The sequence below is a fragment of the Ursus arctos genome, unplaced genomic scaffold, assembly GCF_023065955.2.
Source record: "Ursus arctos isolate Adak ecotype North America unplaced genomic scaffold, UrsArc2.0 scaffold_21, whole genome shotgun sequence".
Lineage (NCBI taxonomy): Eukaryota > Metazoa > Chordata > Mammalia > Carnivora > Ursidae > Ursus > Ursus arctos.
Genome location: NW_026622886.1, coordinates 1,924,508 through 1,943,889, shown reverse-complemented (window position 1 = coordinate 1,943,889; position 19,382 = coordinate 1,924,508). Strand labels below are relative to the sequence as shown.

At 49.0% G+C, this 19,382-nt stretch overlaps 1 protein-coding gene across 1 annotated transcript; it reads left to right on the top strand.

Annotated features, from left to right (window-relative positions):
- The first annotated feature begins 15,576 nt into the window (after positions 1–15,576).
- MCHR1 (melanin concentrating hormone receptor 1) lies at positions 15,577–19,155 on the top strand. Its single transcript, XM_026479575.4, has 2 exons — positions 15,577–15,944; positions 17,297–19,155. Exons 1-2 carry the CDS (start codon positions 15,644–15,646, stop codon positions 18,274–18,276), a joined length of 1,281 nt encoding a protein of 426 aa, XP_026335360.4. The 5' UTR covers positions 15,577–15,643; the 3' UTR covers positions 18,277–19,155.
- Positions 19,156–19,382: the final 227 nt, after the last annotated feature.

The following is a 19,382-nucleotide window of genomic DNA, read 5'->3' as shown; positions in this document are numbered from 1 at the left end:
TGCCTCTCATTGGCTCTGACAGGTCGCATGCCCAGCCCTGGACCAATGAGCGTGGTTACTAGACTGGTTACTCCGCACCTGCTCTGAGGTGCCTTGTTGGGAGCCCGGGACGTGGGTGGGGGGGGACTGCTGGGTCTCCAGAGGGGAGGGAAACAAGGAAGGAGAATGGACATGGGGCAGCAAAAACAGTAGATGTGATTTATAGGTGCGCTGCGGGGAATTAGGTGAGATTAACCGTGAGCATTACCCAGTGCCTGGCCCGGGGTGAGCCTCTCCCCAGAGCAATGGGGCCTGCCCCTCTGGCTGCTGCGTGTGGCTGGAGAGGACCTCTGCTAGGACCCACCGGCTGCATCTGAGTCAGCCTTGCGCAGACTCCCTCCCGCGCCCGCCGAGATGCACTGACTCAGCTCCTACGTGAGCTGGAAGCTGCCTGGAAAGTTAATAAGCCTTTGAGGCAAGACGTTCCTCCGGTGACGTGGGCTGGTGCCACGAGTGGGTGGGAATGAACGCGAAAGAGTGGGAACACCGTGGTTCCCAGAGCGTTTATGAAGTTAAGACGTACAGAGAGAAAGCGTGAGGGAAAAGTCAAGAGCGGCGATCAGAAAAGGCCGCCCACCGAGGCTGTAGGTGCTTTCTGCGATGGGTTTCACGCTGCCCAGTCCCCCGGGTGAGCTGAGAGCTGCCACCACCCCTCACTGACACCACTTCTGCCAGGGAGGGCAGCCCGGTGGCTGGCACGGCCCTTTCTTTCAGGCTCCCCTCCAGCTCTGCCCGTCTCTCTGTTTCAAACCCAAGTTGCAAGAAGGAGGACAGGGGGAGTCTATCGCTTTGTCATGGGGTGGGGGTGGGGGAGGAATAGAGCGGGGACACCCAGTTAGAAGGGGACCCTAAGGGTGAGGAAATGTGGAGAGAGGGAGAGGCAGGAAGGCAGGGACGGTGCAGAATCTCATGGTGTGCTATTTACAACCTCTCAGAAGCTGGATGGAGTTCAACACCGAGCACCTGCTCTCTGCCCGGCCCCCCACCAGGCCGTGTGGACCCAAAAATAAAGAGGACGTTATCCCTGCCCTCAGGAAGTGCAGAGTCTAGTCTGGGAGACAGTGAGAAAATCCTTAATTACAATGGAATGTGAGGGCAGGGGTTTGTGGAAGGAAAATACCCCTGAGGGAGGAGCGAAGCAGGTCCGTGAGGGAGGAGCTGCCAAGCGGAAATTCTCAGGTCACTCCAGCCTTGGCCTGGTCCAGAGGGTTTGGGGGGGGGAGGGAGGCTTTGGACACAGCTGCAGGGTGGAGTGGTTCCCCTTCCCTCTCCCGCTCCCGGCTTTGGCCGCTGGCTTATGGGAGTCATAACCTCCTTGGCAAGGAGGCCCCTGTCAGCCAAGATCAATTCTCCCCCCAAGGGGGACACCTGGGAAAGCTAGGGGTCCTTGGAGCCAACACTCATAGCAGCTGGGGGTGGGTGCATGGGCCTGAAGAGCGACATGGGAGGGCAAAACCTGCATTTGCTGCAGTGTGTGCCGGGCTGGATGTTGGGTGGAGGACAGGGTAAGGAGCAGAAGGGAGGGAAGCGGCCAAAGAAAGATCCAAGGGGTCAGTGTCTGCAAAAGTTGTAGGAGCACACAGTGCTTTCTGGAAACACTAAGATCCTTGAATAAGACACTGGGCATAGAGTGGAAATAGGAGGTGGTGGGAGATGAGGCCTGATAGCTGGGCAGAGGCCAGATCATCAAGGGTCCTGTGTGCCACAAGAAAAAATTAAGCATTAAATTTCTTTTAAAAAGAAATGGATTCTAGGGGCGCCTGGATGGCTCAGTCGTTAAGCGTCTGCCTTCAGCTCAGGGTATGATCCCGGCGTTCTGGGATCAAGCCCCACATCAGGCTCCTCCGCTGGAAGCCTGCTTCTTCCCTTGCTTGTGTTCCCTCTCTCGCTGGATGTCTCTCTCTGTCAAATAAATAAATAAAATCTTAAAAAAAAAAAAAAAAGAAATGGATTCTAGGGGCACCTGGGTGGCTCACTGGGTTAGACGTATGCCTTCAGCTCAGGTCATGATCTCAGGGTCCTGGGATGGAGCCCCTCGTTGGGCTCCCTGCTCAGCAGGGAGCTGCTCTTCCTTCTCCCTCTGCTGCTCTGCCTACTTGGGCTCTCTCTCTGTCAAATAAACAAATAAAATCTTAAAAAAGAAAGAAAGAAATGGATTCTCATTCCACCCTCACCGCCATCCGTTCTGCGAACATTTCCTCGCTGTCGTGGGGCAAGTCAGCACAGCCCTGTTCAGTTGGGCGAAATCAGGACCCAGATGGTGTAGAACTGAGTGGAGAGGATGACCAGAGAGGGGCCGCCTCCAAGAGATTGAGGCCAAATGAAAGCGAAGTTGTTTTCTCAAAGGCATTCTGGAAGTAGAGAGAATGTGTCATCACAAGGGAGTGCCATGGGGAGGAATGAGTGGAGAATTTGGAGTCAGAAAAGCAGAGGGCCTAGGCTTGGGGCCCAGCTCCACTGTGCCAGCTGGTTGGCTCTGGGAAAGTCACCCAACTCTCTGTTTCCACATCTGTCACTGGGGATCACATCTGTTTCCCTGGGTTAGCAAAGAGAAGGCACGTGTGTGAAGAAAAAAAAAAAAAAAGAAAGAAAAAAGAAAAGCTGTTTAAATGTTAGTTGCTCTATAATTTTTGCCTCAAAAAACATATCGATACAATCCCCAGCAAGAGAATCCCGAAGCAGGCCCATTTTACTCCAGTTACCATTTGGCACCAAGCAGACCGGGGACTTACTGGATGACACAGCAAGTCTGCAGCAGAGCCAAAGTGAAAACTCACCCAAATCACTGACTCCAGCATCGTCAGCAGAACCAGCCGTGACCCAACTTCACACTGCAGCTCGATGTCAGAGGCCTTCCCACAAAGTCCCTTTCAGCACGGAGCATTCAAGGCGTTTGCCAGCGGCTCGCCTCCTCTAAATGGTTGGCAAGATGTAGCTGGATGAGGTTCCCAGGAGACAGGGCACAAAGGAAGACAAGGAATAGACATTTTTCCCGAGGACAGGAGAGGGCACTGTGTAGTTCTCAGGACTTCCTACACCCGAACCCCCACCCTTTTAAAAACACATTTATTGAGATATAATTCACATACCATAAAACACATCCTTTCCAAGGGTACAATTCACTATGTAGTTGGTTAGGTTTTTTTTAATTAAAAAAAATTTGTTTTTAGTAGGCTACACGCCCAGCGTGGAGCCCAACACGGGGACGGAACTCACTACCTGGAGACCAAGACCAGAGCAGAGATCAAGAGTTGGACGCTTAGGGGCGCCTGGGTGGCTCAGTGGGTTAAGCGTCTGTGTTCAGCCCAGGTCATGATCCCAGGGTCCTGGGATTGATCCCCACATCAGGCTCCTTGCTCAGCAAGAGCCTGCTTCTCCCTCTCCCTATACTTGCCATTCCCCCTGCTTATTCTCTCTCTCTCTCCCTCTCTCTGTCAAATAAATAAAATCTTAAAAAAAAAAAAAAGAGTTGGATGCTTAACCGACTGAATCACCCAGGCGCCCCCTTAGTTAGTTATTTTTAAAGTGAGCTCTATGCCCAGTGTGGGACCTGAACTCACGACCCTGAGATCAAGTGTCATATGTCATACTGGCTGAGCCAGCCAGCCCCCCAACCCCCAGTAATTTTTAGAATATTCAGTGGTTACAAATATCACCACAACTAATCTTAGAATATTTCCATCACCTCATAAAAGGACTCCTACCCATTAGTAGTCACTCCCTTTCCCCCACCCCCACAGTCCTCCTCCCCTAGGCAATCACTATCTACTTTGTATCTCTATAGATTTGCCTGTTCTTGGCATTTCACATAGATAGAGTCGTAAGATGTGTAGTCTTTCTGATTGGCTTCTTTCATTTTGCATAACAATTTTGAGGTTCATTCATGTTGTAGCATAAATCAGTACTTCATTCTTTTTTTTTTTTAATTAAGATTTTATTTATTTACTTATTGGAGAGAGTGTGCGCTAGCATGGTGAGGGAGGACAAACAGGTTCCGCGCTGAGCATGGAGCCTGATGTGGGGCTCGAGCTCACGGCCCTGAGATCACAACCTGAGCCCAAATCAAGAGTGTGATGCCTAACCAACTGAGCCACCCAGGTGCCCCATTACTTCATTCTTTTTCATGGCTGAAAATAATTTATTGTAGGGATACACCACATTTTATTTACCCAATCAGCTTATGGACATTTCACTTGTTTCCAATTTTTGGCTATTATGAATAATGCTGTCATGGACATTCATGTACGGGTTTTTTTATGAACGTGTTTTCATTTCTCTTGGGTATAGACCCAGGAGTGGAATTGCTGGGTCACATGGTAACTCTATGTTTAATATTTTAAAGAAATGCTAAACTGTTTTCCGAGGTGGCTGTGCTATTTCATATTTCCACCAACAAAGTATGAGGATTTCAATTTCCCCACATCCTTGCCAACACTCATCATCTCTCATCTCTTTCTTTCTTTCTTTCTTTCTTTCTTTCTTTCTTTCTTTCTCTTTCTTTCTTTCTTCCTCTTTCTTTCTTTCTTTCTTTCTTTCTTTCTTTCTTTCTTTCTTCCTTTCTTTCACGTGCCTGCACAGGGGGTAGGGACAGAATGGGAGAGAGAGTCCCAAGCAGACTCTCCACCAAGCACAGAGCTTGATGTGGGGCTCAATGTCATGACCCTGAGATCAAGACATGAGCCAAAACCAAGAGTCAGTCGCTTAACCAACCGAGCCACCCAGGCACCCCTTCCCTGTCATTTCTATTCTAACTATCCTAGTAGGTGTGAAGTGGTATCTCATTGTGGTTTTTTTAAATTGTGGTTTCTTATAAATATATGTATATATATTTATATCATTTTAACTATTTGTAAGTATACAATTCAGTGGCATTAAATACATTCCTCATTGTGGTTTCAATTTGTATTTCCCTAATGGCTAATGGTGTTGAGCATCTTTTCATGTGCTTATTGACTGCATATCTGGAGAAATGTTTATTCAGATTCCTGCTCATTTTTCAATTGGATTATTTGTCATTTTATTATTGAGGTACTATAGGAGTTCTTATAATCTAAATCCAATTCCCCTATCAGATAGATGGTTTGCAAAATGTTTCTCCCATGCTGTGGTTTGCCTTTTCACATTCTTTTTTTTTTTTTTAAAGATTTTATTTATTTATTTGACAGAGAGAGAGACAGCCAGCGAGAGAGGGAACACAAGCAGGGGGAGTGGGAGAGGAAGAAGCAGGCTCCCAGCAGAGGAGCCCGATGTGGGGCTCGATCCCAAGACCCTGGGATCACGCCCTGAGCCAAAGGCAGACGCTTAACAAGTGAGCCACCCAGGCGCCCCAACCTTTTCACATTCTTGACGGCATCCTTTGAAACACCAAAATTTTAAATTCTAGTGAAGTCTAATTATCTATTTTTTCTTCTGTTTTGCTTTTGGTGTCATGTCTAAGAAGGCTTTGTCTAACCCAAGGTCATGAAGATTTACCCCTATATTTCTTATAAGAGCTTTATAGTTTTAGTTCAATTAGTTCTATGATCCATTTTGAGTTAATTTTTGCATATGGTAGGCGTCCAACTTCATCTTGTGTGTGTGTGGATATCCAGTTGTCCCAGTGTCATTTGTTGAAAAGCCTATCCTGTCCCTCACTGAATTGTCTTGGCACCCACATCAAATATCCCACAGCCCCTTTTTAAGGAAAGTAGGCCTTAAACAGTTCTTTGTAATGCAGTTGTGCAACTCTTATGACTCCTGAAGATGAAGCCAGCTTTTTGCCCCTGGTCACAGGCACCTCAGATCAGTGCCTGTGTTCTGAGGTGACTTGGTGTCTTAATACGTGATAGGGGGAAAAATTAGATTCTCTCTTGGATAGCACAAGGGCTGGGTGCCCACAAGAAATCTGTTCTTCAAAGATGTTACATTGCTGCCCCAGGCCTCCATGTGGCCTGATGTCTTAGAATCTCTGGGGCCCAAAATAGTGGTGCTGGTTTTAGTTTTTCCATGTTTTATTAAGAGAAAATATTTAGGGGCATCTGGGTGGCACAGTCAGTTAAGTGTCTGACTCTTGATTTTGGGACAGGTCAAGATCTTGGGGTCATGAGGTCGAGCCCCATGTCGGGTTCCCCGCTCACCAGGGAGTCTGCTTGGGATTCTCTCTCTCTCTCTCCCACTGCCCCTCCCACTTGTGCTCTCTCTCTCTCTCGAATAAATTAATTAATCTTTAAAAAAAAGAAAAAAATACTTAATTGAACATGCAGCAGAACTGCAACTTAGTAAAACTGTGATTTATAATAGGCGTTTGAACTCCTGTAGAAACTCTTGAACTGACTTACTGCGCTAACACCCTTTTTTTCTTTTAACTCTTTAACATATTTTTAAGTTGTGGTAAAATATACATAACGTAAATTTTACTTTATCTGTTTTTAAGTGTTTGGTGGCATTAAATACAGTTACATGGTTATGCAAACATCACCACCATCCATCTACAGGATTTTTTTCATTATCGCAAACTAAAGCTCTGTCCCCAGTGAATAGCAACTCCCCATTCTCCACTCTCCCAGCCCCTGGCAAATTCCATTCTACTTTCTGTCTCTATGAATTTGACTACTCTGGGTACCTCATGGAAGTGGGATCATACATTATTTGTCCTTTTGTGTCTGGTTACTTTATTTAGGATAATGTCCTCAAGGTTCATCCATGATGTGGACATATCAGACTTTCATGCAAGTATTTTTACTTCAGCTCCTTTCTCTTGCTCCCTTGCGATTTCCATGAATCCTTACGATGAATCTCTATCCCTGAAGGTGATCTTCTTTGTCTTTCTCACAATCAGAAAGAGTCTGACTGTGGCCTCTGGGTTACCTCACAGCTGAGAGATGCCCACTGCCTGCTCACAGGTGTGACCACTGCTGCCATATTGGCCATGAAGCGCTGGGGCTGAATGGAGCCTTGGGGAAGGGGAACATGGACAAAAGTGCTTGTGTTTGTCTCTCCTCTGCCCGCCTCCATTCTCGGGGATTCCCCGTATACTCTTCTATTAGTCATTTATTCATCCAACATTTGTTGAATATCTATAATGTACCTGGCATTGTGCTAGGCACAGGAGATACAGGGAGGAATAAGACAGACATGGTCTCTGCCTTCATGGAACTTATAATCTAGTGAGTGGAAGACATTCAATAATTAGCATGCAAATAAATAGTATGATTACAATTGTGGTGACTGCTATGAAGGAAAAGTGCAGGGTACAATGTAAATGTCTAAATGGGGGGACATCAGCCTGGAGCTGGGGTGTATTCAGAATGCATTGACTGACATGGTAGCCGTGTCTGACACTAGGGTAAGAATCACAATCCCTGTGCTCAAGGCACACCAGGTCCAAATGGTCCCAACCGAGAGGACTGGACTCCCCTTGGCTTTGTAATCCTAGGACCAGTCTGCTCTCTACCCTTTGGGGAATCACTGTCGCTTTTCCAACTGTGTGTCTCTGGGGGCCCCTCTTTTATGGTAATGGACGTCAGGTAAACTGTTCTTTACTTTGGAGGGAAAATCACGACATGTTCAGAACACTGGACCCCAAAACTTTTACTGAGATGTCAGGCCTTTGTCTTTTCATGGGATTTATATCATAACCACCTAGAGCACCTGATCCTTTCTGCTCTCTAGGCCCCAGGAACAGGGTGTCATCAACATACTGGAATAGCATAATGTCCAGTGTAATGATGAAGTGTTCAAAGTCTGAGAATTGGAGTGGTCACAAGAGACAACGAAGGGGCACCTGGCTCAGTCAGCAGAGCATATGACTCTTGATCTCAGGGTTGTTAAGTCCCACATTGAGTATAGAGATTACTTAAAAATAAAATCTTACGGGCGCCTGGGTGGCTGTCGGTTAAGCATCTGACTTTGGCTCAGGTCATGATCTCAGGGTCCTGAGATCGAGTTCCACGTCCAGCTTCCCGCTCAGTGGGGAATCTGCTTCTCCCTCTTCCTCTGCCCCTCCCCCAGTTTGTGCTCTCTCTCGCTCTCTAATAAATAATAAATATATCTTAAAAAACCCAAAAAAGTAAAATCTTAACAAAAAAGAGAGAGACAGAGACAGACAATGAAGTCCTGAGGCAGGATGGTGAAGGTTCACTGATGAGCCTGTCACATAAAAGCAGGATTCTGATCTTTTCTGTCTTTTGGAATAGAGAAAAAAAGCATTTGCCAGATCAATCACTGCACACCAGGTGTCAGGACTGTCTTTATTTTCTCCAGCAATGATACCACATCTGAAATAGCAGCTGTAATCGGAGTCACCCTGTAATTAAGTTTATGGTAATCCACTGTCACTCTCCAAGGCCCATCTGCTTCCTCACTGGCCAAACTGAGAGTAAAGGAGGAGTGTGAGAAAATCACCATCCCTGCATCTTTAAAGGCCTTGATGATATTATTAATCTCCTCAATCCCCAAGTGGTACTCTATTGCTTTTGGCTTATCGCTTGGTAAGGAGGGATTTCCATTTGACTTTTCTCATCATCAAATCCCTTCCTCTGCCAATCCAAAAGCCAATACTCTAATTCTGCCAAATGGCTGGGGGTATCTATTCCAGCTATATAATTAAGGGCAGGGAGCTCCACACGGCCTATGGTGACGTCTTCCTAGTCAAACTCCGCCTATTACTTGACCCACCTCAACTTCCACTCTGGCCAGTAGAGCCTGATGGAGTTCTGGGTCCCCAGGAATTAATATTAGCTCAGAGCCTGATTATCACCCAAAGGTCTGAGTATTAATTTTTTCATTGTGCGCAGTCTACAGACTGGTAGATGGCTTCAGACCCCTCTAGGGAAGGCTGGAGGCAGACTCACAGCACATACTTGTCATGTTACCGAAGCATCGCTTCTTGGGAGTACCCATTCCAGCTTCCACTTCCTCCAAGGGTCTGGGTCAGTGACTGACTCAGGCTTGGGAACTGGGTTAGAGACTGTGCTGTCAGTCCTGGTGGCCAAAGTCAGACTTCTGTCTACCAAACCAGAAGTTTTTTTCAGATATACAAATCCAGTAGAAACTTAGTGGGTAAGCTGCTCATATGTTTTGGTTTTAAACACTCCATGATTGATTTGCCACATCAGTCTCTGCGGGTCAGACATCCTGGTAACTCCACTAGCCCTGTCCATTATAGTAACCCTGCCCCCTTTCCTTTGGAAATTAAGTGCCGCTACTTGATTTCTATAGCCCCAGGGTCTGCATCCCCATTGAAATAAGGAAGCTTTTCTCACCAGCAGCTATTTATAGGCGCTGGCACTTCTCTTTCCAAAGAATTTCTCAAGGTCTGGGTTTTCTGGCAATTAACTTCTGGGTAGCCCCCCCTCCCCCAACCAAATGTCATGTCCATTACTTTCTGTTAGGGGGTTAACTTTATTTTGAAAGCAATTGGGAGCCACTAATGTGTTTTCAACAGTGGAGCAGGGGGATGAAATTTACATCTTAACAAGAATACCCCTGCTGTTTGGTGGAGAGGATAGAGGAAGAGGCAAGGCAAGAGTGAGGGGAACAAGTGGAATCCTATGCAGTGACCCCAGTAAGCCTTCAAAACATGCAGATGGCAGCCACGTCCTGAAAAGTATAGGACAGGGGATCTCAGCACTGGGGGAGTCAGGGAGGTACACCAAACCCTTAGGGTGTCCTGGGTAGGGCATGGTGAGTGGGGACATGTGCGTAAGAGAAAAAAGGATTTATCGTTGCATGTAGACTTGATCTTCTTCATGACTATGCTTGGGCAGAGCGGAGCAACAGTTCAGAGCCAGATGGCTGAGAGAGGAGTAGGTCGAAAAATCTGTTCAGCGTGGCCTTGTCTGGGGGTTTTCGTGATACTGACGGAAAAGCTCTGAATCCCAGAACCTGGCTTTGGGGTAAGATGTGGCCTGTGGAATCAGCTTGGATTCTCTCGCTTGCTCCATGCCCAACTGAGCATGGGGATGAGGAGTGGAGTGTGGCTCAGTTGATGGTACTTGGCTGCTTTGGGGTCAGTCTCAGCTTTCAAGCAGGGTTCACACTCTTCTTTGAGTGGCTCTTGGCCACTCAGCTGGGCAGGGTGGTGGACAAGGGTCCTGCTGTTTCCACCCAACGTGGGTCTGCTGTACCTGGAGCTTCCCACAGGGCTGTAGAGCCCTTGATGGGCCTGCCTCACAATCTGTGTCTACCCTTCCCAATGCCTGTCCCTTTCTTCCTTCCCAGGGGTCATCTTGCAATAAACGTTTTACACTCCATCTCCATCCCAGAGTCTGCTCCCAGAAAACCCAACCTGTGGAACTCCACTTCCTCATCTATCCAAGGAGGAGAATTAAATACCTAGTTGTTTCAAGGATTAATAACAAAATGATGTATACTAAATACCTTGTCTCAGCTCCAATGCCTCTCCCTGGGTCAGTGGGCTGACTTTCTATTTGCCCCTTCAAATCCACTCTCTACCCTTATCCACCCCACTCTGGGCCTCCACAGGCAGAGAGATCAGTGAGGTCAGGTTATTTCTTCCTCTGGCTCCTTCTTTGCCAAGTTGCTGTGGGCTGGTGGCCTCCTTAACCGAAGGCCACAGCTGCTGAGGCAGCTCTCGACAACTGCTCCCTGCCTCTTGGCCTTCGGTCATTTCTGCTGCTGCTTCCCTGGGGCACTCCTCCACCATCCCTTCTCATTTCCCTTAACGGCTTTCAAACCTTGGTAAATAATCCCTTTATTAAACACTCCTCCACTTCCCTATGTGAATTCGTTCTGGATTTTTCCTGATACCCTGATTGATTCAATCAATGAGGATACTTTCAACGACTGCAAGTTCTAGAATTCACTGCAAATGCTCCAAGTGTCATGTCCAGGCACAGCAAAGGTGAGAGGAGGCACAGTGGGTCCTCTCTTTCTGTGCCCTCTTTGTAAGAAGAAGACGCACTTTGACAAGTGCCTCCCACCATGACACTCCTCCCCTTTACCATTGGTAGGAATGAGCCACACTCCTTAGCCTTGGATTCCCGGAAAACAGAGCCAAAGTATGAGTTTGGGTGTTTGACTAGAAAGCGTGATTATAGGAATCAGAAGTGAGGACAGAGGAGCACAGCAGAGGAGCAAGGAGCCCCGTGTAAAGATGTTGAGTTGGCCACCACTACAAGCGACAAGTTGCCCTATCCCTTGGAACTACTGAGAAGCCATATGAAATGTGTCTCAGGACCATACAACCTGGGAGGAAAGGAGAAAAGCATGTTTCTATGGCTTCCACCCCCCACCCTCCATTGGTTACAGTTTCACCCTAAGGAGTGTTAACTCTCCCTACACTTCCTGGTTGCTCACATGCAGGCACTTTCATGGTCCCCGTATTCTAAGTTATGAAAGCAACAGAAAAGATGCGGGACAACGGGTAAAAGGCACAGAGTGCAGGCCTGAGACACAGTGCCATCGAGTCACACCTGCACCTGAACTAGGACCTGAAGATGGTCAGGGACTGTACAGAGTGGGTCACTGAAGCAATGGATGGAATATAAACTAAGTGTGGCCAAGAGGGTTTGAAGAGGTGCACACGGGCAACCAGTAGATATGCTCATTCCTAAAATGGTCACTGGCAAGGAGAATGAGATTGCTGTGGCTGGTTTAAATTAATCATTTGTGATGAATGGATGCTCAGGATTCCACCCAAATGCCTCCACAAAGAAGGTGCCCTTAACCATCCTCTCTAAAGGACCCCAGTCACTAAAGAACCCATCACTCCCAGCACCCCATTTATTCCCTTGACACCTACCACAATGAGTAATCAGCCTGTGTGGCTGCCACTGCGGAATGACTGGCTCAGTGTTCACACACACTTACCACCTCAGCGTGCGAAAGCTAGAAAGATACAAACCTGCCCTTGCTGATTGGTCATGGTTTAAATTCCTCCAATCAGGCAGAGTCATTTTGCTAGTGCAGATGGTGGAAGGGGTAGCATAATTTTGGAGCCAGGCCTTTTTACAAACACTTAAATCCCTTCATGATGTAATTACCTGGACTCGTCTGGATCTCAACCATGAAAACGACATCTTGTTTACTTATTAGCTTGCTCGTTATTATCTGCCTCTCCCCACTTAAGTGGAAGCTCATTGACACCAGACACTTGTTTTTCTTTACTGTGTGGACAGTGCCTGCTACATAGCAGGAGCCCAAGAATAATGTGTTGGATGGGTGGATGGATAGATGGATGGAGGAGGGAAGACCGTGGCAGGTGGAAGAAGGGGAGACAGTAGATCATGACGCTCATTTTCCCCACCCAGTAAGCTTTCAGATGCCCGAGGGCCAAGTCCTCACGACTCCTCTGCACGCACCCGCACTCCCTGGGTGAGCTCATCCAGGGTCATCAGTCTAACAGTGTATCTCCAGGCATGACCTCCTCCTTGAACTTCTGACTCCAATCTGACTACCACCCAACTTTTCCACTCAGATGTTAATAGGCATTTTGAATAATGGATCCAAAACAGAACTCTTAATTTTCCCTCCAAATCTTCTCCTCCCCACAGAATTTCTTATCTCAGTAAATGACAGCTGCATCTTTCCAGTTGTTTGGGCCCCAAAGCTGGGCATCACCCCAATGCCTCTTTCTCTCACACATGTCTCATCCAATTTTTCAGCAAATCCTCTGGGCTCTACATAATATATAGAAGCCCACCATTTCTCCCCCACCTCCACCTTCCTGATCTGAGACAGCATCCTCTTTCAACTGGATTATTGTAGTAGCCTTTTATATTGGATGCTTCGGGTAACTCACATCGCATTGCCCCTGGTCACCTCTGACTTCACCTCCAGCTGCAGTAGACAGTCGCATATGAGCTCAGCTGATCCTGTGCGTATGTCTTGCCTCCAGTGCACACCTCGTACCTGTTTGCCTTCTGCCCTGGATTTCAATGCTGTCAGAGTCCTTTTGGTTCCAGCACAAGATTTACTCGCTTCTCGCCTCGAGTGTGAGCTGCACATCTCTTTGCTCTCTGCCCCATTAATGCTTGATGCTACAGGAGTCTGCTTTACCCATGCACCCAGAAAGTGCAGAGTTAACACCCCAGGGGTAACCTTGAACCAGTGGGGGTCAGGGTAACTGGATAAACATTCCTGCCTCCCATCCTTCAGGCAGGTAATTCTGGGAAAGTCTGTGCACTTTTTAAGGATCCTGGTAAATTCAAGCTCCTGCCCACAGCAGCAACATTGCTAATGTACCCTTAGGTTGGCTTTTTCTCCTTTCCTGTCTCATTGTCCCCATTCCCTCGTGCCTGCTTCTTGGGTCATCTCTCAGAAAAGCTCATGTGCACATAAGTCCTTGTCTCAGGCTCTGCCTTCAAGGGAACCCAAGCTAAAATAACTTTTTTTTTCTTAAAGATTTTATTTATTTATTTGACAGAGACAGGCAGCGAGAGAGGGAACACAGCAGGGGGAGTGGGAGAGGGAGAAGCAGGCTCCTAGCAGAGGAGCCTGATGTGGGGCTCGATTCCAGAACGCTGGGATCACGCCCTGAGCCGAAGGCAGACGCTTAACAACTGCGCCACCCAGGCGCCCCTAAAATAACTTTTTAATTGCTATCCAGCAGCAGACTAATCCTTTTATTTTCTTTTTTTAAATTTACTTATTTATTTTAGGGAGAACAGGAGAGAAAGGGGCAGAGGGAGAGGGAGAGAAAATCCCAAGCAGCCTCCGCACTGAGTGCAGAGCCCAATGGGGCGCTTGATCTCATGACCCTGAGATCATGACCTGAGCCAAAACCAAGAGTTGGACGCTCAATCGACTGTGCCATCCAGGTGCCCCCAGACTGATCCTTTTAAAATATGTCTGATTGGGGCGCCTGGGTGGCTTAGTCGTTAAGCATCTGCCTTCGGTTCAGGGTCTGATCCCAGAGTCCTGGGATTGAGCCCCGCATCAGGCTCCCTGCTCCGCTGGGAGCCTGCTTCTTCCTCTCCTACTCCCCCTGCTTGTGTTCCCTCTCTCGCTGGCTGTCTCTCTCTGTGTCAAATAAATAAATAAAATCTTTAAAAAATTAAAAAATTAAAAAATAAAACATGTCTGATTATGCCCCTCCTAAGCTGAAAACTCTCCGGTGACTTCCATTTCACCTAAAGCAAAAGCCAAAGTCCTAACAATGGCTGACAAGGCCTAACAGAATCTGCCCTTCCCGCTGTTTCCTCTCTGATGTCATCTGCTAATCTTCCTTTGCTCTATGATAGCCAGTATTATCATTCTTTGCTCTACTATAGTTCTTCAAAGACACTCAGCACACTCCTGCCTCAGGGCCTTTGCACTAGCTATTCCTACTGCCTGAAATGTTCTTCTTCCAGCTATTTCCAAGCATGCTTCTTCACTTCCTTCAGGACTCTTCTTAAAACACTTCCCAGAGAGGCCTTCCTATGTAAAATAGCAACCTCCACTTCCCCTAGTGTTCCCTGGCCCCCTCACCCTCCTTCATTTCTCATAGCACTGATCACCAACCTCAGAAATTGTCTTTTTAATTTTTGGTATATTTTCTATCCCCCCCCACCTCATCCCAACGTGAACGTAATCTCCATGAGGACAGGTACTCAGGGACTTTATTTTTTATTCATTCATCTATTTTTTAGTAGGCTCCATGCCCAGTGTGGAGCACAACCTTGGGCTTGAACTCACAACCCTGAGATCAAGACCTGAGCTGAGATCAAGAGTCAGAGGCTTAACCCGACTGAGCCACGCAGGTGCCCCTATTGGTTTTTTTCACTACAGAACCTAGAACAGTGCTTGGCAAGTAGTAAGTGCTCAATAAATATCTCTTGGATGAAACTCATTCATAAATAAGACTGAAGAAGTGAGTAGGGATCAGACTGTGGTTACCTTGAAGCCCCTGCTCTGGAGTCTGGCAGTAGGACTGGCAGCTCTTGGCTGTGAGGGCACTGGAGGCTGGCGGCAGGGCACCTCGGCCAAGAATTCACTTAATGCTTTGCCCTCTAAGGCTGTTCCTGGTTGACAACTTTTTTTTTGGGGGGGGGTGCTATGCTCTGATATTTGTCTCAAGAAGTCCCAGGTACAACCTGGAGGACCTCAGAGCATTTAGGAAAATAAAATCTCTGTAAGCTTAGTCCTCAATTCTGTGGAGAGGGTAGTTTGTTCCCTATTGGTCCCTAAGACCCTGGCCATCACCAGCATAGAATGACCTGTGTCACCTCTGAGTGCTGGTCGGCACCTCGGCTGCCAACAACTCTGCTTCTGGTGGACGGTGGCGGTCTAGCCAGGGAGCTGGCTGGAATCCAGCAGGGCACTGGGAAGGAGCTGAGGGTGGCCTGGGGGACAGGCATGCTCTGGTCTGAGCCTGCCATCTTCAAGATCTGTGAAGAGTTACCCCTAGCCCTTGCCACATGGCCCAGCCACCCACATCTGGGGTTAGGGACTAGGCCAGGCTCGTTCTGTCCTCTGGAGAAGGAGAATTCTCTCATTTGTCTTTGCAGGGACCTGGATCCTCACATGCAGCAAGCTCCCGTGAGCACAGGAGACACGGCCCCACAAGCACGTGGGAAGGAAGCCCCCCTCCCTGATAGGGTTGCCTGAGCCCGCCCCCCCCCCCTCCGGGCTCCGCAGGCAGTCAGAAGTGGGGAGCTGCTGCTCGGGACTGAAGAGGTTAATGTGCATCTGCTTCCGAATGTTAATGTGTCTAGGTGATGTCAGTGGGAGCCGAGGAAGGAGGGAGTGGGGAGACAAGCGGGGCTTGGAGGCGGCAGAAGCTGCCAGACCGCCAGGAAGACCCCCTTCCGGACTGCAGGGCTCGTTCTCTGGGACAGGCGGGCGGTGCTGCCGCAGCCTGCGTGGGTGGACGGGAGAGCAGGCGACGGGCAGCGGCAGGATGGACCTGGAAGCCTCGCTGCTGCCCACTGGCCCCAATGCCAGCAACACCTCGGATGGCCCCGATAACCTTACCTCGGCCGGTGAGTAGTGCTGGAGGGGAGTCCTTCCTCCTCTGCGCTGGGGGTGGGAAATGGAAAGGTTTCACCTCCTAGCCGAAGTGCTCCGGAAACTTTATTACAGTTCTTGGGGACTGCAGTCTGCTTTGCCCGGAGGGGAAGGGGAGAAGGGGGCGGGGCAGGCAGGGGCAGAAGGGACAGGAACAGAGAAGAGGGCAAAGGTACGTTCAGAAGTGGCAGGGAATGGTGGCCCGCTGGCGAGGGAGACAGGGGAAGACTCACCCATGAGTTCCAAATGCTTTGCAGAAAAAATTCCAGGCTGGAAAAGCAAGCAAGAGAAGCCAGAGGATAGTATGTGAGGAGACAGCTGGAAGCTCACTCATTCACGGATCCCCTTGTCTTTTTACTGAAACTGCAGTAATGGGATCTGAAACATCCTTCCTGACCCCTGGGAAAGGCCCTGGGAAGGGCTAACTCACAGAGCCATGAGGGGATTAACTTTCCTGGTGAATGAAGCTTCCTGACATTTCCAGAGCTGAGATGCCCTGAAATTCTAGCTCCTCAGAAGGAAAGGAAGGAAAAAGAGGAAAAATTTTCTTGTGTGCAGAAAATTCTCAGGCAGCTAGGCTGCAACACACAGTTTCAGTCTCTGCTCACTTGGGAAGCCCAGGCTCAGAAGAGACAGACCAAGGAATTCCCTGATAGGAACCCAGAAGAAGGGTTTGCAGGCCTGATGGACAAAAGCCTCCCTCCACAAGACAGTAGCCCACAGATACGCCTAGGAATCAGTGCACAGCTTCCAACTAGTGATTTCTAAAAGGAGATGATCAGGGCTGCAAACAGAAGAGAAAACACATGCATGCGCCCATCCGTGCATGCACTTGCTCACCCACATGGGCTTGCACACACACATGCACTCGCACACACACACACACACACACACACACACACACACACACACACACACACACACACAATTTCATGTCCTTCTGGCTATGTTGACGAGGTTTCCTGGTGAAGCCTACGGGCCCACAGAATAATTCTCTGCAGACAGCTGTGGTTCTTGATTCTGTGCCTTCTGAGAAAATGCAGGAAGTAAAGGACTGGGTCCTTCCACTAACAGGTGGTGCGGGAGAATCTGGTAGGATTAGCCAGGGAACTGGTGGAGGAGGGCAAGGGGACAGGATTAGCAACAGTGTGGGGAGGGAGAATGGTAGGAAAGAATACCAGATGAATGGTGAGCCCTGAGCTGACAGGGAAAGAAGATATGAGGTAGGCAAGTACGTCATCGCTAGAAGCTGAGCACGCCAGGAGGATGTCAGCCCTTAGAGAGGAGTGCATGTCAAATGGTCAACATTTGCTCCTTTTGTCCCCAGGGCCACCTCCTCGCACAGGGAGTGTCTCCTACATCAATATCATCATGCCTTCTGTGTTCGGCACCATCTGCCTCCTGGGCATCATCGGGAACTCCACGGTCATCTTCGCAGTGGTGAAGAAGTCCAAACTGCACTGGTGCAGCAACGTCCCCGACATCTTCATCATCAACCTCTCAGTGGTGGACCTCCTCTTTCTCCTGGGCATGCCCTTCATGATTCACCAGCTCATGGGCAATGGTGTCTGGCACTTTGGAGAGACCATGTGCACACTTATCACGGCCATGGACGCCAACAGTCAGTTCACCAGCACCTACATCCTGACTGCCATGGCCATTGACCGCTACCTGGCCACTGTCCATCCCATCTCCTCCACCAAGTTCCGGAAGCCCTCCGTGGCCACCCTGGTGATCTGCCTCCTGTGGGCCCTCTCCTTCATCAGCATCACCCCCGTGTGGCTCTATGCTAGGCTTATCCCCTTCCCAGGGGGCACAGTGGGCTGCGGCATCCGCCTGCCTAACCCAGACACTGACCTTTACTGGTTCACCCTGTACCAGTTCTTCCTGGCCTTTGCCCTGCCCTTCGTGGTCATCACAGCTGCGTATGTGAGGATCCTGCAGCGCATGATGTCCTCGGTAGCTCCCGCTTCTCAACGCAGCATCCGGCTGCGGACAAAGAGGGTGACTCGCACGGCCATTGCCATCTGCTTGGTCTTCTTCGTGTGCTGGGCTCCCTACTATGTGCTCCAGCTGACCCAGTTGTCCATCAGCCGCCCAACACTCACTTTTGTCTACCTGTACAACGCAGCCATCAGCTTGGGCTATGCCAACAGCTGCCTCAACCCCTTTGTGTATATTGTGCTCTGCGAGACATTCCGCAAACGCTTGGTCCTGTCGGTGAAGCCTGCCGCCCAGGGGCAGCTTCGAGCCGTCAGCAATGCCCAGACAGCCGATGAGGAGAGGACAGAAAGCAAGGGCACCTGACCCTTCCCCTGCCACCCCGGGCACCTCCAAGTCAAGACAGCACAGCAACCGTGGGGAGAGACATTGAGAAAAACCCAAGACCCCTCTGGGAGAATGAAGGAAGGCTGGGTGGTAAGGGGTTGTGGCAACTAAAAACCTTCCACAGGGTCCACAAATTGCTGGGGAGGCTGAGAACCAGATTTGGGGGCTTCAAGCGTCAGAAATCCCCTTGGGAGAGTAAGAAGAGACCTTTGGATTGAACAGAAACAAGAAGAAACTTTCGGTTTAAATGTTCACTGGAGCCCTACATCTCTTAGCTCCCATATGCCTTTTTCTCAATTGCTGGTTTATTTGAAATCTGGGAAGGCCAGGGTGTGAGTGGTGCAGCCCTACTACAGGGTCCAGGGGAGATGGGAAAGTGGTATGGTCTCAACGCTCTTTCCCATCTCTCACTGGTGTGATGGAGGGCAGCCTTTCTCCCAAGCTGGAGGATGATGAGAAATGAAGCATGCCATCTCTCCACGTTCCAGCATCCTGTCAATCTTCCTGTATCTCTAGGGGATGCATGCTTATTTTGGGGGTGGGGGTGGGGCTCTGAGCGCACAGGAGTAAAAACCCAATTTGTAGGAGATGCACTTCCTGAGAATGACAAGGCTACCTGGGTGGGTACGGATAGAAGTTTTGAAATTAAGAAAAATGGGGAGGACTAAGGGGGCTTTTGCAGCTGCGGGGACATTGTCGTCATGAGGCACATTTGTGAATCGCCAGATCCAGAGTGGGTGCCCGTCAGGGTCTTGCATGTGCAAGGGTCATTCTAATGCCTGGTGTGTTGGCATCATCTTTTTGCTCCAGCCCTTCCTCTCCAAAATAAAAATGAATAAAGGAAAATCTCCACCCACATCTCTTTGGATGCTCCTGCAGAATTGCTTTGGCTTGGGGGTGGGGGTGGGGGGCAGAAAAGGGAAAGAGGGGTCACTCGGCTGGGGAATCTAGACCTTGGTCAAGCTGCATCATAGGAAGCAAGAAGCAGGGGAATCTCAGCCTACAGGAAGGATTCAGCCCCACAAACGGAATTACTGTGAATTCATTAGATTGCAGTTCTGCTGCTGGCCTTGTGCTCAGGACTC

What these genes read in the sequence shown, in the direction of transcription:
- MCHR1 (XM_026479575.4), top strand. Translation starts at nt 15,644, where the DNA reads ATGTGCATCTGCTTCCGAATGTTAATGTGTCTAGGTGATGTCAGTGGG. An exon ending in CGATAACCTTACCTCGGCCG is followed by an intron (nt 15,945 to 17,296) that starts GTGAGTAGTGCT and finishes TTTTGTCCCCAG; the next exon opens with GGCCACCTCCTCGCACAGGG.